The sequence below is a fragment of the Crotalus tigris genome, unplaced genomic scaffold (genome assembly GCF_016545835.1).
Source record: "Crotalus tigris isolate CLP2741 ecotype Arizona unplaced genomic scaffold, ASM1654583v1 scf7180000021131.477146, whole genome shotgun sequence".
Taxonomy (NCBI): domain Eukaryota; kingdom Metazoa; phylum Chordata; class Lepidosauria; order Squamata; family Viperidae; genus Crotalus; species Crotalus tigris.
The window spans coordinates 299,122-322,459 of record NW_024098363.1 but is presented as its reverse complement, the minus strand read 5'-3'; the positions used below and the strand labels follow the sequence as shown (position 1 = coordinate 322,459).

The window sequence follows — 23,338 nt, the reverse complement described above, 5'->3', positions numbered from 1 at the left end:
TTTAAAAAAATAATTGTATCATACACTACAAAAGGTTTTTGCACCGCTTGATTCTGGGGATTTTCCATGCTAGATGGGTGTGTGATCTGGGGGTCCCTTCTGGACTCATGGCTGCTGATTTATAAAAATGCATCCAATGCTTGTATCATTTTTTTTTTATTGAAAATTTTTATTTTTTTTAAAACATACAATCATTTATAAAAATACAATAAAATTTTAAAATAGAGAACCCCCCCCTTACCCTCCCTCCCACCCCCACCCCCCCTCCCTTCACTTCCCAGAGCAGAATACAGGGTTAAGAAAAAAAAAGAAAAAGAAAATTATAATAATTAAAAAAAAAGAAAAAAAAAGAGAAAGAAAAAAAAATATCATAATTAACCTTTAACTCCATAACTTATAAAACAATTCTCTATAATATTTGATATTCATTCATAAAATAAATAAAACTTTTTAATTCCATATTTTTTCTGAATATAATCTATCCACCTTCCCCATACAGTAATATATCTTTCTTGTGTATGATCCTTTAAATAAGCAGAAATTTTTGCCATTTCTGCAAAACTAGATACTTTAAATATCCATTCTTCTAAAGTAGGCAAAGAATCTTTCTTCCAATATAGACCTACTAGTAACCTTGCTGCAGTTAATAAATTCAACATCAAAGTAGTTTCTTTTTCATTTAAGTCAACAAAAATACCAAGTAAAAATAGTTGAGGAGTAAACTTTATCTTCTTTCTAAAAATCTTTTGAATGTTCCACCAAATCATAATCCAAAAAGCCTTTACTTTTTTACAATTCCACCAAATATGAAAGTATGTCGCATCATTATTGCCACATCTCCAACATTTGGGCTGTATGTTGGAATACATACAAGATAATTTTTTAGGATCTAAATGCCATCTATAAAACATTTTATAAAAATTTTCTCTCAAATTTTGAGCTTGTGTAAATTTAACATTTCTTTATCCAAATTATCTCCCATAAATCCAATGAGATCGGCTCCTGTATATTCTGAGCCCATTTAATCATACAATCTTTAACCAATTCTGTTTCCGAATCTAACTCTAATAAAACATTATATATTCTTTTTATATGAGCCGGACCTTGGTTTTTAATCTGAATAACCAATTGTCTATCTTCTAGTGTTATTCCCTCTTTCTTGTCTACAGTCCATCTATCCATTATTTGTAAATATTGAAACCATGACTGTAGAATATTTTGCTGCCTTAATACATCTAGGGATTTCAAATGCCAATTCGAACCAGAACAAATTAACAATTCTTTATATGAAATTTTATCAAAATTTGTCCCCTTAGAGGTTCCCTCAATTGCATGTCTGGGAATCCCCCAGATAGGTATTTTATAATTTAATCTATAATAATACTTCTTCCAAACACGAAGTAAGGCATTCCTCAAAATATGTGATTTAAAAGTCCGATCAACTTTCTTATTAAAAATTAAATATGCATGCCAACCATATATTAAATCCCAACCTTCCAAAAAAAGAATATCCATATTTGTTAAATTAAGCCAATCACTTAACCAAGTTAGGGCGGCTGCATCATAATATAATTTCAAATTGGGTGCCTTAAGTCCCCCTCTCCAATGCTTGTATCATTGATAAACTTCGAGAGAGATATTTTGAGTTATTTTACATAACTTCTTACTGCTATTCATTGATATATAATGCTACAATAAAGAGTATTGTACAGTAGATGAAATTGTAGACAGAGAGATCTGCTCTTTGAAGGAAAGCCCAACTTCAGATGTTACCTCCTAGATGACAAAGATGTCTGTATTTCTTGTATTTCTTTTTTTATTATTATTTTATCACAGAGATAAATTGTTTTAATTTTTCCTCTTATTTTTTTTCTTTTTGCATCATGTTTTGTGGTTGTAAGCCTGCAGGATGGAGCTAATATTTTTTCACCTATTGTACCTAATACCTTGAGGAGAAATATTTTTTGGAAGAATAAACATTCTATAAATAGATACATGCTGTGAGATGGCAATAGTTGTATTCAACTTGCTATTGCACTTCGGAAGACACTTTCTAAAAGTTGCTATTACACTCTTAAAGTCCTAATCCTTACAGGCAATTGATACAGAAATCAACAGTAGTGCCCTAAAATTATATTGTGTCCCCGGAACAGGCTACAGCTCATTGTTCCAATTTTTCAAATGCAAACAGAACAGAGTCCCAGGATGAGCTGTATTTATTAGCCATATCTCTGTTTTGATCCTGGGATAAAAGCCCTGTCCTCCCAATGTTGATGAAGAATCATGCAAAGCCAAGATCCTACTGGGACAGTTCCAAGCAACTGGCCTTCCCAGCACCCATTGCGCATTATCTATTCTATCTGATGTGGCAGTTTACTATCAGGTAGACAGAGGAAGGCATGATCAAAGAGAGAAGCAATTTATGTAAGATTGCACTGCGTGCTTCACATCCCTTTCTCCCTGCAGGCAATCTAATTCTCACTACCACATGGCTATGGAAACTTGAATACAAAAGGGGAAAATACTTTCAGTTCAGAGAAGTATACAGCTCTACTTCTAATCTCTCACATATATTCAACTTCAAAGCTAGTATTGTATCACATGAGATATGCAGTTATCTTATATAAGGAATATTAGCACCTCTGAATAAATTACTCCTTTAAAATGTGATTGTAGTTTTATTGCATGGCACTTCTAAGCTTAAGCCACACAACTTCAGATTGTACTAATATACTTTAGCTCTTTTCTGGCAATTCAACTTTCTTTAGTTTGTTTGCAAATAACTCAAGCTAGCGAACATACCCAACACACTTTTCTTCTGTTTTCCCCATAACTACTATTCTGTGAGGTGGGTTGATCTGAGACTGAGTGACGGGCCCTAAGTCACCCAGCTGGCTTTCATGGCTAAGGTTGGACTTGCACTCACACGCTTCCACTTTCTAGCCTTTTTAGCCACTAGCCCAAACTGGTTCTCATATGCAATACAAATTATCTTAATTTATTCCAAGCAAGTTTTGCTATTTTATGTCTGTATGTGTTTTAGTTAAGGTATAAATCTTGCCTCTTAAGAGCTTAAGATGTTGCAAACAGTACTTCTTCCCTTAACAGTACACAAGGTGTACCCAAGGTACACATATGCAGTTGCTGAAGAACAGCATCTGGTCCAAATTAATTCAGTGAGTTTCATAGGTGAACGTGGACTTCAATGCTATAACTATACTACTACATAAATTCTCTTTTTTACTCTGCAGTATAATGGCTGCAATACAAACTATGTTGCCAAAGAACTAAACAGTGAAATCTGAATTTCTTGAAACCCTAAATAAAATTAAAAAAAAAAAAGAGTCTGAGAAGGATGCTATCATGAACCCAGGAAAATGTATAAATATAATTTTTTGGGGAAAAAATTGCCCTTCTAGTTATCCATATCTCTCCCAAGTGAGTAGAACTGTTAAAAGTCCCCTTTGCCCATGTGTGTGAAAATATGTCAGAAACATTTGGGCCCGCTCTGACACGGCAGGGGGAGAAAATCTGGCTCCTGAGTCAAAAGTTACCCACTTTTGTTTTAACCAAATCATGTTAAAAAAGACCCCTTTTTCAAAATAACTTATCTTGTCTTTATCCCCACTGACAAGATAAGCCAGGCAACTGATGACAATTCTTACCTGGAGAAGTGCTGCGGTCATGTAGAAAACTATAAATATCAGAGTGAGGGTAGTGTGACCTCCCTGCATGGAGCTGATGGTGTAAAGGAAAACCAAATGACCTGGCACAACCAGAAGGAAAAGCACCCGAGCAGACCGGGAATTCACATCTGCTGGCGAGATGGATAAAGATTTAAATTGACATATACTACATATGAAAGGAAACTTTTCTATGTGGTTTTAACTGTAAATTGGAAAACGTACATTCGTTGTTGAGGCTATTTGTCAGAATTGTATACTAAAAAGAACATTATATCCTACCATTGCAATATGACACTGTAATATATTTCATTGAACTCTACAACTAAAACCTATGCCGCTATTATCCAAATAGTTCTGTAAGAATTGGATGTTATGCTTCCAAAAAACGGCATCAAGTGTCAAGCTTAGCACAAGAACAATGAAAAACAATTCAGGCAAAGTTCAGTTCTTTATTTGCTGACTCCATAGAGATCGACTCTTAACAAACTAAACCTATACTATCATAACCTAATGGGCGATTTTAGGGAATGGCTATCCTAAATCTCTTCCTCTTCCCATGATCCAGCTCTGGATTATGCTGTTTCTTCTCTCCCCCGCCCCCCCGAATATGCTCCCTCCTTCCTAGGAACTGCTGTGTTAGTGTAATCCATTGTATTGCCTCCCCTTTCATAGACACATTCCACAACATCAAGTCTTCCTTCTTCATTCATAAATATGCTGGTCACCTATAGCACTTAATCTTAGTTAATTGGATTTAAATTAGATTTACTCAATTGGGTTTAAAGACATTCGGTTTAAAGACACTGCATTCTATTGTAGCCAAGTACTATTCTTGCTATGTCCTTGCTAACTATAAAAGCAACATTGTTCCTTTTTTGTTTTTCATATCTTGTATACTAATCAGTGTGATCTTTTGACTAAAGGGCTCAATTCCAATCCATCTCAACTTGCTAATGCCTAAGATGCCAGTGTTGTTGATTCATTTCATCTTTCACTGTGTTGAACTGTCCCATGTTCATGTTTCTTACTTTCCATGTTCACACTGTAATTCTAACTTCATTTCTTACATGACAACATCAGCAACTAGATGTCCCAAAGGCTTTAATCTAGCCATGACATAAACACCATTACTACTTTAAAAAAGTCTGAAACACTTCCTCAGTAGCATGCTGAATGCCTCCAACCTGAGGATCTCATCATCTTGCACTATATTGTCAATATTTTTGTATTTTCTATCCATGGGTTTTTTTTGTCACACAGTATGAAATGATGTTTTAGCTGTTTTATTAATCTTCTCTCTCCAGAATCTTTCCATATCATTGCTTCCAATACTGAGGCCTGCTTGCTTTAGTTGAGCAGCAGGATGCTCTTCAGACTTTCAGTGTCCCTGCTGGGATTGTATATCTCGGCATATGCTCGCTCCTTCCTTCCTTCCTTCCTTCCTTCCTTCCTTCCTTCCTTCCTTCCTTCCTTCCTTCCTTCCTTCCTTCCTTCCTTCCTTCCTTCCTTCCTTCCTCGCCTTCTCCTCCCCCCAATGAAGCAGCATGACAGGGCTTGGGCAAGAGGATTTTAAAATATTATGATTCAAAGGGAAGTATTCAAAACAAAGCATGTTTCATAAAGCTACCTGAACTGAAGAAGGTGCTACAGGGACTTGGACACTTGCGGGGGGCTATTCCTGAATTCTCTCCAGGCACCCCACTCATATGGAGATAAGTGGAGATGCGGCTAGCCTGGACAGCCACCAGATTGCCACCAACACCTGTAAGAAAACAGAGACAACACATGATCATTATATTGGTGCCAGTGATTCCTCAACAACAATGCATCCAGAAATTCCTCCCATGCTTGTGTACAGCAGACAACTGGCACAATCTGAAGCTGATCACCATAACTTCTTATGGGAAGATCTACACTATCTTATAGGAGGCACATCCAATTTCTACTGTGGTTCCAGCATGGTGAAGTGCAATACCATATCAGTGATGGATAGAATTCATGGCTGAGAGTTTCAAATTAATAATATAAGTGAAGAAGGGACATGTTTTACAACTATTAGGCCATTCACGTAAAGAGAATACAAACAGACACATAGAAAGAGAGTTGGAGATTTCTGTAAGGTTATATTAATATTCATTTCCTGTTATTTAACTTTTTGAGTCTGCCAATAACCAATTTCTCTCCAAATAGATCACATTTCTACTAAGCATCCTACTACTAGGATCACCTACAATACTCACTGACTTTCAGACTGGCACTTTAATGCCGGCATGTCAAACTCGTGACGTCACATGACGTCGGCAGTTTGACATGCCTGCTTTAATGTATGAACATTTTTCTAAAGACTTAAAACTCAGTCAAGGTGCCATTGACCAAATCATTTCACACACAAATAGCAATGCATGCTATGATACAAGCCATTGGAACAAGGAGAAAACTCCCCAACTTTAATTCATTTTAGAAGATACTGATAGAATTTATGAAGTAAAGAGATCCCCATTTAACAACCAATCTTTCAGTGACTGTTCAAACAGTATGATTGTACTGAACAAGTACAATTCTACCAATTCTTTGACTGGTCCTCAGAGTTTCAGCACTCATAGTATCTTCCTGAACACATGATTCAGGTGCTTGGTAGTTGGCTCATAATGTCATAGCAAGCCACAATCATATGATTATGATTTATCATGTTCCCTGCTGGCTTTCTACAAGCAAACTTGTAGAAAATCAAAAGTCACAATCATTGGAGATCCTCGCTAAATGACTCATGTGGTCTTCTCTTAATGATGGCAACTAGGACTGCCATCAATAAGTGGCATCACTTTTGATTTCTTTCTTTTCCCCCAGACTTTTATTGTAATGTTTTGATTAAGTTAGTTACAAGTTAAGTTCTTCCTCCCACCATACCCCCAATATAGATCTTTCTGCCATTTAATTAAGTGTATGAGTTCAAAATTTTATCCAAAACATCATTACATGTAAGTTGTTATATCTGGCACATACATATATGATCTTCTACTATCTCAGCAATGTTCTGTCTCTGGTCCCTGTTTGTAACATTCACATTTTTCATTTCTTTTAGGAGCAAAAGACAACATACATAATATTCAGAAGTCCATGCAGTCCTGATAGTGCTACAATTTAATAACAAGTTAAAACTCCTTTATTCCAAAATGCTTTTGATCGTAGCTGATCAAAAGTGTCTATCTTGAATTTTATCTTTGCTTTTTTTTAATACACATTTATTGGTTTTTTTAATTTTTACATCAAAGTGCTCAGGAAAACACCGTGGTGAAAGGGTAATCAATCATAGCAAAACAAGTCATATATATAACTAAAATTAATACCTTAAAAAATTTCCCCCTCTATTTCCTCACACGATATAACAAATTTAGTTTAATCTATTTCTTCTTAAAATTCAATCAATCCACAGAATCATCCCTATTATTACATCTACAAAAATCACTCCTGCTTTTAAGCTCCACTAATTTCAATTAAAATATTCCAATTAATCTTAAACAAACATATCAATAAAATTTTGGGTATCCCTTCTACAACCCACATATAATTTCAAGAATAACATTCTACTATTTTCACATATATTCCATCTCTTAATACATCATTAATTAATACCCTTTCTTCTCTTATCATAGATCTCTCTAATTCTTCTATTACAAAATAGTTTTCTATATAAACAGAGTAAAAAAACAAAAAAGAGAATCATTTCGACCTGTTAAGTAAAATTTAACTCTCAACCAAATTAACTATCGTATCTAAGACGAACATATTATTACACCAATTATTATCTTACTGCTTTCATTTACTCAATTAGATTGTCAAATCAGTCCAAATCTCTAAAGCCTTTTTGACCCAATAATTAAGATTTTAAATCACTTTTTTAAATCTAACTCTGGCTTTTTTTCTATACCAAACTGGTTTCTATAATGTTGCATCTATGTCATCAAATCTCACTATTTGAGTACTAATGTTTATCAACAAAACGATCTGATCAAAATTTCCTTCCCCTTCTTCCAGTATCATGCAAGCAATATAGTCCATTTTATTCCATATTATAATTTCAGTTTGATTATCCAGGTTGTCATAACTTTCAATCGATCGAGTCAGGCTGTTAATTCCTGTTAATTTTAGCAATGGGAGAACTTCACTTATAGTCATTTTTTGATTTTCAAAGTTCTCCATTTGTACATAGACTTGTGAGATATCCTCTTCTGTAGTGGTTAGATGATTTATAGAGTAGTTATTTAAGGTCTCAATCTGGGATTTTGGGTCCAAGATTTTTCTAAAGTTCAATTGATCAGTGAGTTCTTCCATCTCGAATTGTGTACACTGTTGCATATAAGCTTCTCTTGGCCTGTAGATTGGTCTTTTAAAATTTGGGGCTCAGCTTGTGATTCTAGAAGATGATTTTTAGTTTTTCTCCATGACTTCATCTCCTCTGTCATTTCCAATATTTTTTCCAATATCAGTTCATAGTTCAGTCCAGAATTCAATTGATCAGTAACTTCTTCTTCCATCTCAGATTGTGTATACTGTTGCATATAGGCTTCTTCTTGGCCTATAGGTTGAGCTTTTAAAGTTTGAGGCTCAGCTTGTGGTTCTGCAAAATAACCTTTAGTTTTTCTCCATGACTTCGTCTCCTCTATCATTTCCAATATTTTTTCCAATATCAGCTCATAGTCAAGCTGTGGGTAAAAGTCTTCTATTTCCATAGTAAAAGAGTCTTTTAATCTTTTTGTGGAAACTATATTTATTAAGAGTCCATATACATCCGCCTCCACAATTTTTAAATCACAAACACAACCCACAGCTGTTTCCAAGCCTTTATCTTTTCTTCTTGTTAATTCCTGAAGGTCAAAAACATCTCCAAACACCCAAAGAGATTAGAATTGCAATAAATATTTTCGCCACAAGATGTCCTCAGTAAGCTATAAAAAGTTTTTTCTTTGCACCTTAAAAGCCTTTATCTCGTTAAGAATGACAATTTAAGAGAAAATTTTTACAAAATGTTTTATAGATGGCATCTGGATCCTAAAAAGTTGTCTTGTATGTATCCTAATTTACAGCTCAAATGTTGGAGATGTGGTAATTTGGTGGACTTATAGAAATATAAAAGCCTTTTGGATTAAGATCTGGTGGAACATTCAACAGATTTTTAAGAGAAAGATAAAGTTTACCCCACAATTATTTTTATTGGGTGTTATTACAGATTGTGATGATAAAGAAATTAATTTGATATTGAATTTGATAATAGCTGCAAGGTTATTAGTAGGGCAATATTGAAAGAAGGATTGCTTGCCTACTATAGAAGAACGGACAATTAAAGTGTCAAATTTAGCAGAAATGGCTAAGATTTCTGCTTATTTGAAGGATCATTCACAAGAAAGATACATTTTGGTCTGGAGAAGATGGATAAATTATATTCAGAATATATATGGGACTAAAAAGTTTCATTTAGCCTATGAGTGAATTTTAGAGTATTATTATGAAATTATTATTATTTTAGTATTAGTATTCTGTAACTATTTGGGGATTGTATTGTTTAATAATTAGGATATTAATTTGTTTATGTTCTCATTATTATTATGTTCACTTTTAATTTGCTTATATTTATGTTAAAGGAGAGTTAAAGTGCATTATGGATTTGGTTATTTATATAGTTGGTAATGTTAATTATATTATGATTATCATATTTGTAACCCTGTATTCAGCTCTGGGAAGTGGGGGAGGGAGGGGGTTTTTTGGGTGGGTTAATATTGTAATTTTTGTAAAACTTTTTAATAAAAAAAAAAGAATGACAAAGAAAAAGACAGAAAAAAGCAAATATCTTCAGTATAGTAAGTAAAATAATGCTCTAAACTACAAATCTTTCCAGGGATGCCCAATATCCAAAAGGCTCAAAATATAATAAGTGCTACACTGTAGTTTTGTTTGAAGTATTTTTTTCCCCACCAAACAGATAGACGCCGCTTCCTTAGAACAGGGAAGTCGTCCAAAAAGCAAGCTCTTTGCAGGAAAAATAATTCAGGACGGAGAGAGGGAGGAAAGGTGGTTCTTTATGCTTAGATGATTTTCTGACTTCAGCCGGCACAGCGAAGTGATTGGCCATTTTACTGACTGATCTTCTCCATCGGCCCTACGGAGTTAGCTCAGACTATAGGGGGAGCTGCCACTCCACCGCAGCCGAGCAAAAGCCTTGACGGTGGTCACCCCTCCAGGGCGATTTAAGACCCGCATAAGGGTCTACCGGTAGAGAGAAAAACAGCCAACGAAGAGCGATAGCTCTTCGTATGGTTGAAGCTGCCATGATCCGGAAGCCATCTTTGCTTTTTTTGTATATGGTTAATTTCTGCCTTTGATATTCATTTGGATTTATTTATCCTCATGTTTTTCTTTGATATTGTATATCTCCAGGGTCCTTTAGGATTGGGGTGAGTTATAAATACTATACATAAATAAATATAGCATTCTTTCCTCCCTTTTTAACCTCACAATAGCCCTGTACGGTAGGTTGGGATTAGACATCATGGCTGCCCATAATCTAATAACATACAGCTAAACTTGGATTTGATTCTAAAACTTCCCAGTGTAGTTTAGAATCCTAACCATCATGCATCACTGGCTCAAGAAAGTTGAAGAAGTTCCTAAAGCAGCAATTTCTACAGTTACCCATGGACCATAAACAAGATGCAAGATTAGTCACATGAGTTTTCATTCCCACAACATACAGGAATATTTCACTAGCTCTCTCACCAAGTGTTAAATATATTGAAGTTGAGTGCTTAAAACAAAGAACAGCTCACCATTTATAACAGGAGTAAAGACTGCCATTCCTGCAAAATTTGGATCTGACACTGTTTTATCCAATATCAATCCTCCAACACTGAAAGAAGAAACATTGAAAAAAATTGAAAGATATAATAGCTAACTGCATAAAAGAATTACTGCTACAGCCTCAAAAACTTGTTTGTTTTTTGTGATGCTTGGAAAATATTGAGTGCATTCTAAAAGTACACATGCATTCATTAAATAATTTCCCCCAATGTTTGTTTCTTTCAAGCACACCCTATAAAATGTTTTTGAGAACCTAAACACTTGTAGTTTGTTTCTAGGTAAGAAAAGGAGTAGGAAAAAAAGACATATTAGAAATGAGGTTCTTTAGCTCATTTCATCACAATACTGGAACATTCCATCTATTGAAAGGTGTGTCTAGATTTCAAAAAAAAAAAAAATTGTCTTCCTAAAATCAGAACATAGGGAAATGATTACAGATATGCAACTCTAGATTTGTTTAGTTTTTAAATTTGAATAAACTTCCAAAATCATTTTTTTTCTGAATTAAAAGAAAAAGGTAAATTCTATCATTGTTATTATACAGTGTTAATACATGACGCTGAACAAGATTCTTAATAGTTTACTGTAAAGTTTAAGGAAGGCAATTTGCACTTTTGTTGACGTTTGTTAAAAAAGAGGATTCCATTACATTTGATCAAGGAATATCAGTATTGAGATTGTTAGGATGGTATAATATTAGTCTATATCAGTGTTTCCCACACTTGACAATTTTAAGGCATGAGGACTTCAAGTCCCAGAATTCCACAGCCAGCAACGCTGGCTGTGGAATTCTGGGAGTTGAAGTCCACATGCCTTAAAATTGTCAAGTTTGGGAAACACTGGTCTATATACTACTAAACTCTTGTATCTGTAATCATTAACTGGATGAAACAGTGCATCACAGGGCAATACTTTTTGAACCAAGGTATCCCAAATGAGCTAAGTTACAGAATACATCCAAAATCTGGGACCTATGACTTTAGTAAATTTTATAAAACTTTTTATAGGACATAAAACCATAAACCATTTTATGAACAATACAAAATGTCATAACACATTTCCTATTGTCAACTCATGATGTTTGACTCTGTTATACAGTTAAACATTGGCTAATTTCAAGGCAGACACCTATCTGAATATCTCCCTGAATTTTTAAGATTTTTTCAAGTACATTAGGTCTGCCATTGTTGAAGGCACTGAGGAATCTGGTAAGAAAATATCTCTGAAACAATGACTCAAGGGGTCATAGGCGGTTTAGTACATAATACTGAGCTTTGGAAATGAAATAATAATTAAATATCTAAGTGAGCTTTTTAATACCCTTCAGCTTTTGAATGGACTCAACTATGTTGAATTTAAAAAATTCAAACATCTGTTTTGCCTTTTCAATTTTATTTGGTTCACTGAGCCCAATTTCATGAAGTGGGGAGGGTACTCTTGCAGTCTTCATGAGCCATGGTGGAACAGTGGTTAGAATGCAGTATTGCAAGCTAATTCAGCCTACTGCCAGGCATTTGATCCTCACTAGCTCAAGGTTGACTCAGCCTTCCATCCTTCCGAGGTTGGTAAAATGAAAACCCAGATTGTTGGGGGCAATATGCTGACTCTGTAAACTGCTTAGAGAGGGCTGTTAAGCACTATGAAGTGGTATATAAGTCTAAGTGCTATTCTTATCGCTATTCATACCTGCTAATTGCCATGGCAATGATGACTGGTTCCCAGCCAGAATATAGTACCTCCTGGGTTGCTGGATTCCGCTTAGCAATGATGATCCAGAGGGGGAGCAGTGCAACAAAAAAAGCACACACCAAGGGATTCACATAAGGCTTGTCTTCTAGATAGAAGAAAAGGGATTTGAATGAACAATTAGTGCATGGCAGATACAGCAGATCAAAGCAGCAAGTGAAATATTTATCACATTTCACCTAAAGAAGACAATCGTTTCTTTTTAGCCACAGGCAGAAGACTTTAAGGTCAACACACAAACTATCTACAATTTGTTTTAATGAATTCCTAAATCTATATCCCCACACCTATATCTCAGAAATACAAATGGATTCCATTTGTGTAGCTGGTCCCTACAGTATATCTAAGCAACATACTTATGTAGTATAACTGCTATTCTCTTAGCTGAAATTCTAGAAATAGCACCCATTGTGCAATTTGCACAGACAGGTTTCCACTTTATTTATGGGTTGCTAGATTATTATTTTTTTTGTCCCTTCAAGTAAGCATCATCTCCTAGTAATTGCTTGGACAAGTCCCTGCAGTTTTCCTGGTAAGATTTCATAAGTGGCTTGCCATTGCTTTTTTCCGGGGCTGAATGACTGGCCCAAGGTCACCTAAGATGGGACTAGAACTCAGTCTCCCAGCTTCTAGCCTGCTGCCTTAATCACTACATCAAACTGTAGTTTTTATATATGGTAGCTATGCAACATTTGAGATTCGATTCCAAAAACGTGCTTCAGAGAGCATGATGATAGAAACATTTCACTCCTTAACTTGCTATGGATGCTCAGAAGATGCTGATTTAAGGAGCTATAGGCAGGTACTGTTTGTACCTCAGCACATCCACATTGCTTCAAAAGGGTGAGTAGATAGCTAATGCAATTCTAAGATTGCCTCTTGATCTGCAAATAATCTGATCTGGATAGTTCCTTTACTCTTTCCATTAGGGAAGAATCTCAGAAGTGAGAAGCAGGCAGGCAGAGAACATTTTCTTCAGTTGGACTAATTTGCCTGTCTAAGATCGTTACTGGTACTACCAATTGCTCAATGAGAAGAATCCCAGAAGAGACAAAGGGTCACTTGTTCTACATACAAATACCCATATTTTTAATAAGAAACAAATACCCATATTTGTAATAAAGCTGCATAATTAAGATTGATCCTACTTGTAATTTATGTATTACACTATTCCTTTTAGGGGCAAGCAACATCATGCCCCTAATATTCAAGCCACACATAACAAATAAAAACTTATAACTATATACATATACATCACTATGCAAACATACAAGCTACTAGGTTGAATAACAGGATAACAGAGTTGGAAGGGTTTTTAAATGTAATTGAACCTTGACCACATGGAGTGACATTGAGTAAATTCAAAGAAAGAGGGGGAAAATATATCTTATATTTTAAGTATGGAGTGATAGTATCTTTCCAATGAAGCAAAACATTTCTTTTAGTTATTGTATACTACATGATGAAAAATTCAAAGTTCTTCATCAGCAGATAATCAGTATTTCATTAAAAATTATTACTCTACCCAAAGAATCACAAAAATACAAAGCAAAATAAACATACTGTACAGTGAGGGAAAAATTATTTTGATCCCCTGCTGACAAAGAAATGATCAGTCTATAATTTTAATGGTAGGTTTATTTTAACAGTGAGAGACAGAATAACTACAAAAAAATCCAGAAAAGCGCATTTCAAAAAAGATATAAATTGATTTGCATTTTAATGAGTGAAATAAGTATTTGACTCCTTTACATAACATGACTTAGTACTTAGTGGCAAAACCCTTGTTGGCAATCACAGAGCTCAGACGTTTCTGGTAGTTGGCCACCAAGGTTTGCACACATCTCACTACTCTTTGCAAATCCTCTCCAAGTCATTAGGGTTTTGAGGCTGACGTTTGGCGGCTCGAACCTTCAGCTTCCTCCACAGATTTTGTGCGGGATTAAGGTCTGGACACTGGCTAGGCCACTCCAGGACCTAAATGTGCTTCTTCTTGAGCCACTCCTTTGTTGACTCGGCTGTGGGTTTTGGGCCATTGCCATGCATGACCCATTTTCAATGCCCTGGTTGAAGGAAGGAAATTCTCACCCGAGATTTAATGGTACATGATCCTGTGCATTGTCCCTTTGATGTGGTGAAATTGTCCTGTCCCCTTAGCAGAAAAATATCCCCAAAGCATAATGTTTCCACCTCCATGTTTGACGGTGGGGATGGTGTTCTTGGGATCACAGGCAGCATTCCTCTTCTTCCAAACATGGCGAGTTGATGCCAAAGAGCTCAATTTTGTTTCATCTGACTACAACACTTTCACTGTTCTCCTCTGACTCATTCAGATGTTCATTGGCAAACTTCATACGGGCCTGTACATGTGCTTTCTTGAGCAGAGGAACCTTGCAGGTGCTGCAGGATTTCAGTTCTTCACGGCGTAGTGTAGTAACTGCGAACCTTTTAGAGACCAAGTGCCCAAACTGCAACCCAAAACCCACTTATGCATCGTCGGGTGCCAGGGGGTGTGGCCCATTGGCTGGGTGTGGCCAATTGGGTAGGTGTGGCCAATTGGGTGGGCGTGGCTGCAGTGGTAACGGCAGACTGGGTGGGACTAAAAAGTTCAATCAATCTATTCCAACTTTGCAAGATCTTTTTTTTCCCCGCGAGAAGTTGAAATTGACTGAATGATTGAACCTTTTTTTTTTTGCTTACGGCAGCGGAGGCCTAAAGTGAAAAGGTTTTATAAAACCCAGCTGAAGGCCTAGGACTGGGGCGATGGCGCGCGTGCCCACAGAGAGGGCTCTGAGTGCCGCCTCTGGCACCCGTGCCATAGGTTCGCCACCACTGGTGCAGTGTGTTACCAATTGTTTTCTTGGTGACTGTGGTCCCAGCTGCCTTGAGATCATTGACAAGATCCTCCTGTGTAGTTCTGGGCTGATTCCTCACCGTTCTCATGATAATTAAAACTCCATGAGGTGAGATCTTTCATAGAGCCCTAGACCGAGGGAGATGGACAGTTATTTTGTGTTTCTTCCATTTGTGAATAATCACACCAACTGTTGTCACCTTCTCACCAAGCTGCTTGGAGATTGTCTTGTAGCCCATTCCAGCCTTGTATAGATCTGCAATGTTGTCCCTAACATCCTTGGACAGCTCTTTGGTCTTGGTCATGGTGGAGAATTTGGAATCTGATTGATTGCTTCTGGCTTTAAGAGAGTGCTTCTAATCTCAGCTCGTTACCTGTATAAAAGACATCTGGGAGCCAGAAATCTTGCTGATTGATAGATCAAATACTTATTTCACTCATTCAAATGCAAATCAATTTATAACTTTTTTGAAATACGTTTTTCTGGATTTTTTTGTTGTTATTCTGTCTCTCACTGTTAAAATAAACCTACCATTAAAATTATAGACTGATCATTTCTTTGTCACTGGGCAAATATACAAAATCAGCAGGGGATCAAATAATTTTTTCCCTCAATGTAGAAAGACGAATATATTTATATGAACAATAGTAACATTCTTCCTATCATCAGACATAGATGCAATCGCATACATCTCATCCACTACTCAAATTATACAGCCACTCCATAAGATTATATTTTTAGCATTCTCTAGTTATACCATTTATATCTGCAATCTTCCCATTGTTCACTATTCACATTTTTTCTTGAGCACTAGCATTTACAGCTTCCATTTCAATTACACTCCAACATAATACTTTTATTTCCATAGAAATCTATGAAATCCCCCTTTTCTCATTCTCTCACTTCACTTTAATCATTTCATCACATTTTTCATTCCAATCCCTTTGCTACACCCTCTTCAAATGTTTACCCACTTCCAACACAATTCTTTATTTTCATCCAAATTACTCTGCATTCTCTCTCCCTCTTTTATTCATAACCATTTCTTGTTCTTTTTGATTACTTTCTTTGCTTATTAGCTTTCTTTAAGGACACACCATACAATATATCCCATCCATTTTTTTCCAGCAAAAAGATGGATGGGATTTCATTTTCTTATATGCATTTTCCTCATCTCCTGCCTCTTTCATTCACCAAGCACCTTTTTTCATATTTTCAACACTTGGAATATTCTACATCTTAATTGGCATATTGGCCCCAAGGCTGACTGGTTTAGTCCTTATTGTTAGGAATACTGCATGTGGCACATGGGAACTAAGACTGGCGATGTAGTCTGTATCTTTTCTGTATTACTAAAAAGGATGATGTGAAAAAGGATGATTACAATTATACAATTAGATGTTAAAACTAGATCAATAGCAATGAACTACAGAGTTCAAGGTATTTAAATACTATAAAATGTTGGCACATACAGTATTTCCTACTGAACAATGTAGTCTTCATAATCTTACCCAGTTCTATATAGAGGCCCCAGCTTATCCCAGAAAGCAGAGCCAGGGTAATGAGGTCACCAAGACTGGCAGCAATAGGCGTAGCCACATTGTCAGGATTGATACCCATCTTTCTGGAACCAATGATTACACCAATCATGATCATGCCTAGAGCCGACAGAAAGGAGATGTTAGTGTTACTACACAATGAACTATGGATGAAATATCTTTCGCACGGAAGCATTTGTTTCTTACCCAGCACAAGGGAGGCAATGAAGGCAGTGGCCACACTACTGGCACAAAGGAGAATGGCATGGCCAACGCTGAAGTGTCCATCTGGGATCCAGCCAAATATCACTGCAGCAATTGAAGCCAGAAAACCAACAACTGTTGCTTGAACCTAGAAAATGCAGCCATGTTTATTTGCAGGAAAAAAAATAAGTTCATTGGTTAGAAAAATATGTTGCCTGATTAATCACACATTAGATAGCTCACATAGATAAATCATAGCCACTAATAATAAAATATAAAAGACAATATACAGTGTCCTCGTATTCAGTCAAAACTTTTCCATGGAAGAAAACTGATTTCACTGATCTTCTAAAGCAGACATGTCAAACTTGCGACATCACATGACGTTGAGCAATGTATCAGGACGGTTTTGCCATTGCCAGCAATGGGGTGGGCGCAGCTTCTGGATGACACATCCAGCTCACGGGCTGGCAGTTTGACACCCCTGTTCTAAAGGAAAACTGGATGAGGCTCAATCTGATTCTGGGAGGCAAACCATTCTACAGGTAGTCCTTGAGTTGTGAATGCAGTGGAGCCTGCCCATTCCATTCCTAACTCAAAAATTCGTGGGAGTGAATCTCATATCTCAAACAAGATCGCTCCCTGCTCGTTAAGACACACAGGGCTCATTGAGTGCACATAAGGTATCTCAGGGTGGGGAAGGCCATGGAACTCCCCGACCCACTAAGATACCTCATGCTTCCCCCTCTCTTCCTGCTGTGTCGAACTCACTTATCTTGCAAAAATCCTCTCTGTTGCTGTTTCTTTCCCTTTGAGGGAGAGGAGAGTCGGCTTGGAAATGCTTTTCATGCTGTCAATGGAAGCTCCTGGGTGCTGTAATGTCATGCGAGTTCAAAAGAGATCATGGCTCCCAGAAGCTTCCATTCTGGGGGGGGGAGTGTTTGCTTAATTTGCTTGCCTATGGGGCAAAGCGTGGAATCAGAGTTGGCCAGGCGCAAGAAACAATGCTGTCCATGGCCTGAGTGCAATGCTCGCTTGCGTGCGCCAGCCTTAGTTTGAGGGCAGGAACAAAGCCTTCAACTGAACAGAGAGGCATTGCGAGGTGAGTCCCCTTGCACCTGCGTCCAAGTTGCTGGCGGTGATGGAGCCACCTCAGTGGCCACGATCACCCCTTCCCAGCCAGCCCGACCTACTCCTTGCCTGACTGGCACAAATCCTGACCCCTCTTCTCCTTGTGATCCTCCCAACTTAAGCAGTAGCAGTGGCTTGAGTTTCTTTGCTCCATCCGAAAGGAAGAAACTGGAGGCACAGAGCAGGATTGCTCTCAAGAAGATGCAGGTGCGCTGCTTGCTCGCATGCGCCAGCCTTATTGAGCCTTCGTTTCCTTCCTCTCGGATGGAGCGGAGAAACTCAAGCCACTGCTGCTCAAACATTTTTTGTCCAGAGACCTTGGGGAGCTCCATCTCTGTGCAAATGCAATGCTTGAAAATGTAAGGATTTGTTGCGTTTTCAAGCATTGTGTTTGCTCACAGACGGAGCTCCCCATCTGCACAAGGTTTCCATTCGGATAAAAGGTGTTTGAGTGCCTATGGGATCTTTGGAAACGCAGTGAATCGCTGCGTTTCCAAGAGTCCTATAGGCACTCAAACACCTTTTATCCGAATGGAGACCTAGGGGAGATGGGAAGCTTCGTCTGTGAGGAAATGGGGTGCTTGAAAAAGCAGCAATTTGCTGCATTTTCAAGTGTTGCACTTCCTCACATATGGAGCTCCCCATCTCCACAGGGTCTCCTTTCGGATAAAAAGTGTTCCAGTGGTGGCAGAAAGGAGTTGGGGGAGAGGAGAAAGGCACAGAGTTTGTACCAAAAATGAAAGTTTCTGGGGTCTGTGATCTCGCGATAGTTCAGGTACCCATTTTCTGCAAAAGAGGACGGATGCCTGAACTCGCACGATGTTACCGCATCCAGAAGCTTCCTCTCCCTCAAAGGCAGAAATTGTGGCAGAGAGGAGACAGATCTTCTTAAGGTGGGTCTGGCATGGCAGGAAGGGAGGGAGGGGGCAGCAGTTGTGGGGAGCGGTGCAGGATTTAGTGAAAGTTGCAGAGCCTCTGCAGTCATTTGTAAGGGCGAACAACTGCTGTGGTGCTGCAACATTCGTAATTTGGGGATTTTCTCGTAAACATTAGGGGGCACTTATCGTGTAACTTCAAATAAGCGTTTAGTGAATGCTCATAACTCGGGGATTACTTGTACTGCAAAGCTCATCCTTGGAATCCCAGGAGGCATTGGGGTTCACCATCCTACCCAAACTGCTTAAGACAGAAAAATTCTACTTATAAAAATGATTTCCAAAATAAAGTCCAGACTATTTGAACTGCACCTGCTTACCATCTAGTGGAAGTCAGTGCAGGTCTTGAAAGATAGTTGTTACTCTATTGAGATAACAGTTCCAGCTGCAGTTTCCAAGTGCTCTTCTACGGCAGCCTCATGAAGAGCAAACTGTATTCTCATTTACATGGAACCATTTTGGAGACTAGTAAATGTCATTCTAATTGTGGTGACAGATGACAGAAATTGCTGGGTGTCCTAGGTAAGTCTGCCTCTCCAGTGCTTCAAACTGGTACTTTCTCAGGTTCTTGCCATCACTGATAAATCCTGATTCTTTTGCTAAGTCACAGGAAAGGACTCAGAAGGGACTTCTATTACACTTTAACAGAAACTTTTTCTAGGCTGTAGCAGTAGTGACTGCCAACAGACTGCTTAACATTCTTTGGAACAGATGATTATATGACAGATGTATCCAGAAATTGCCCAGTAGTAGAAAGGTGGGATTTCCCCTCCCCTACTGGCTTTTTTCCCTGCCCCCCCCATCAAGAAAGTGTCAGCTTCTCCAAAATTCACCTGTATCAGAGCCATGTTTCCTATTATCATCTTCCAGAGCTCTTTTGGTGTGTCCATTTGTCCTATGTTAGCCTACAAAATAGACAGAGAGACAGAGAGAGAGAGAGAGAGAGAGAGAGAAATTAAAATAAGTAGCTGAAGTGATGCTTCCTGAATTATTTCAAATTTATTTAGTATGATAACTACAGAAGTATTATGAACTGGAAGATAGACTCACTATTACAACTCTAGATTTACTGCTTTAGCAAGTGTCTTGCTTATCATATTTTTAATATAGCTTTGATTAAATATTTTTAAAAAGATTAAAAACTAATAAAAATTAATAGAGTAAAATACTGTAGAGTATATTTACTCTGTTTACTCTAATAGAATAATATAGAATAAAAAAACAACAGTACAAAAAAGAAAATAGAAAAGAAATAGAAAGTAGTAGTTTCCAATTTTCTTTACAGCAGTTATAAGTACAAACAGAAAATTATCTCTTACTCTATGGTTGCAAATAGAACTTTTCTATAATTATTTTTTCTAATCATCAAAAACCATAAATCATATGTTTATTTTTCTTTATTTCATGCAAGATGTGTATAAGGCATTTCCAGTCATAAATATATTATTCTTTCTCTTATCAAGGAATTTAGCCATATCTGCAAGTTTCATATCTTCACCTATTCCTCCCTTGTGGGTAATAGTGAATCTTTCCACCTTTGTTTTTAGACATGATAACTACAGCAAAAGGGGCGTTGTTTTACCTGAACGCCTTTTCTCAGCGTGATGGAGAATCCACCAATGGGTTCTGCTTGTCTTCTGCCCATAGACTAAGTCAGCCAAATTTTTGCTCTGCCTCTCCCCCCCCCCCTCTTTGGGTGAAATTAATAGAAGAATACAACCTGATTCAAAGTCCTTTAAGTCTGGAGCCAAGAAAAACCTGTCTGTCCGGGCTTGAGACTAAGTCAAAACTGGGAAAGGGGCGTCTCAGGAGGAGAGGTGGAGCAAAAATTTGGCTGACTTAGTCTACGGGCAGAAGACAAGCAGAACCCATTGGTGGATTCTCCACTCGTCATGCTGGAGAATTATTATATTGATGTTTGTCCATCAATCTGAAAAGAAAAACCCTTGCTTACAATTACACATTAATCTTTTAATATCATCTGAATTAGTGTACTTATATCCAAAGATTTCTCTTTTTTTACAAATCCAAACACACTGTATGAATATATGTATGTGTATCTCAAATACAGGTTAATTACTATTATTATAGTTATTTTTATTCAAGATCATGAGTTCCATAGAGCAGAGGTCCCCAACCTTTTGGGCACTAGGGACTGGTTCCGTGGAGAGAGGTTTTCCTGCAGACCGGAGGGGGTGTGGTTTCGAATACTGCCTTCATCCTGAGGATGGAGCTTTGCTTGTTTGTGCAGCCCGGTTGCTGTCATGCTGCGGTCTGGTACTGGTCCACGGACCAGGGGTTGGGGACCCCTGCTCTAGAGCTATCAACCTAATCTCCCAGTATTTCAACCAGTGAAATCCTGTTTTGTTTTTGCTTTAAATGTAATATAGCTAGAGATAGATGGATACATAAACAGAACAATTAAAGCAGCCATCAATCATGAATCACTTCCACTCTATACTGGCATGGTTAAAATTTAATATTCAGTGTGAACTCATTAGGGCTATGCATAATTCATAATGGTTTGTTAACAAACCATGATAAAATATAATGGCTTAAGCTCATAATCTTAAATCATATAATATGAATGTTACATCAGTGGCTTAAGCATTATTACCAGACCTTTCTATAATTCCCCTTTTCACATTTATGTTTGCCTGTCTATTAGGTGAACTGGCTCTTTGTCTCATTTATGCTTCTCTCATGTTTCACCAGTAGAAATAGAAAGCAAAACATCACCAGCAACAAAACTGCTTCAGAGGAAAAGACACATAAAGCTGCTGGCAGTCCCAAATCTGGCAAGGTCCAAAGAGAAAGATAGGACACAAGTCATTCAGCTTACAAAATTGTATTTAGTTCTACTGTTGAATTTGGCTCAGGGATTCCTTGTTCTCTTGCAATTAGGTTAGTGATCCACATAACTTGGCTACTGGCAAAAACAAACACTTAATCTCCTGCACAGGATGAATGTGTTCTCCTTTCTTAAGTAACCAAATAAAATTATTTTGGAAGTGTCAATGCATGTCAAATGAGAACCAGGAAGTAATTCTAAGCTTCTTTTGCATACAGCATAAAGATCAAGCAAACTGATTTTTAAAAGCCGCTCCAAAATACTTCTGATGGCTGTTGATCCTCCCTTGGATGGCTGTGATTAAGAAGGGATACATGTAGGTCCTTTCAAGGCAGAAGAGACACTCTTTGAAGTCACAACTTACTGCCAGCTCAAACTCATAAAATCTTACTGTGAAAAAGAGCAACACCTTTGAATCCCACTTGACGCAGTTTCAGTATAATTGGTAAGCTGGAAGTCATTCTTGCAAACTTAAATGCTGAGGAAGCATTCAGGTCTCTGTATGTGGAATTCCCTCATACAACATATTAATGCAGTAATAGCAAATGCCTTTCCCCTATCCCCATAGCAGAGGAGAGCAACAAGAAGAGGATGAGAGAGAATAAAAAGCTTTGTTTGTTTCCCAGCCAAGCTTCTCTTGCTGCCAGCATCTTTCAGCTTTGCTGGAACACAGCAAGAGCTTCAGTGGTCACACTGTGACTCATGTTCCATAGAAGCACAGCTCCGAGCAGGACTGAGGAAGGAAACAGTTCTTAAGCCAAGGTCAAATAAGAAACAACTAGAGAGTTCTATAGTAGATTTAAGGTTGTAGCATTTGTACAAGGTAAGCCAAAGCCGTCCTCATAATGGGTATCTGTTAACTGCCAAAAAAACAAACAAACAATTGCAGAAGGTAGCAATATCTGATTACATGGAGTCTTCAATGTTGGGAAATATCTTCTGCACTACAATAACCAGAGTTACATATATAGATTCATATACTGTATTGCACTAAGCTGTGTTTACTTTTAACTTTGGCCAATGGAATAAGCCATATTTGACAACATGATTATGATTATTATTAATAATAATAATAATAATAATAAAGTTGGAAGGGACCTTGGAGGTCATCGAATCCAACACCCTGCTCAGGCAGGAAACCCTACACCATTTTGGACAAATGGCTGTCCAGTCTCTTCTTAAAAATTTCCAGTGTTGGGGCATTCACCGCTTCTGGAGGCAGGTTGTTCCATTGGTTAATTGTTCTAACTGTCAGGAAGTTTCTCCTTAGTTCTAGGTTGCTTCTCTCCTTGATTAGTTTCCATCCATTGCTTCTTGTCCTGCCTTCAGGCGCTTTGGAGAATAGCTTGACTCCCTCTTCTTTGTGGCAGCCCCTGAGATATTGGAAGACTGCTATCATGTCCCACCCAGTCCTTCTCTTCATTAAACTAGACATACCCAATTCCAGCAATTGTTCCTTATATGTTTTAGCCTCCAGTCCCCTAATCATCTTTGTTGTTCTTCTCTGTACTCTTTCTAGAGTCTCAGCATCTTTTTCACA

The 23,338-nt window shown here is 37.6% G+C and overlaps 1 protein-coding gene across 2 annotated transcripts in view; it reads right to left on the bottom strand.

The window, feature by feature from the left end:
- Positions 1–23,338, bottom strand: part of SLC41A1 (solute carrier family 41 member 1) — a 41,754-nt gene that overhangs the window by 3,565 nt on the left and 14,851 nt on the right. Inside the window, exons 4-10 of one of the 2 annotated variants that reach the window (XM_039369460.1) lie at positions 19,781–19,852; positions 16,885–17,029; positions 16,651–16,797; positions 12,225–12,372; positions 10,508–10,587; positions 5,314–5,448; positions 3,666–3,817 (exon numbers count right to left, since the gene is read on the bottom strand). In XM_039369460.1, the coding sequence (XP_039225394.1) occupies positions 3,666–3,817; positions 5,314–5,448; positions 10,508–10,587; positions 12,225–12,372; positions 16,651–16,797; positions 16,885–17,029; positions 19,781–19,852 (879 nt within the window). The remainder of the gene's footprint in view (positions 1–3,665; positions 3,818–5,313; positions 5,449–10,507; positions 10,588–12,224; positions 12,373–16,650; positions 16,798–16,884; positions 17,030–19,780; positions 19,853–23,338) is intronic. The other variant, XM_039369461.1, reaches the window with a different exon arrangement.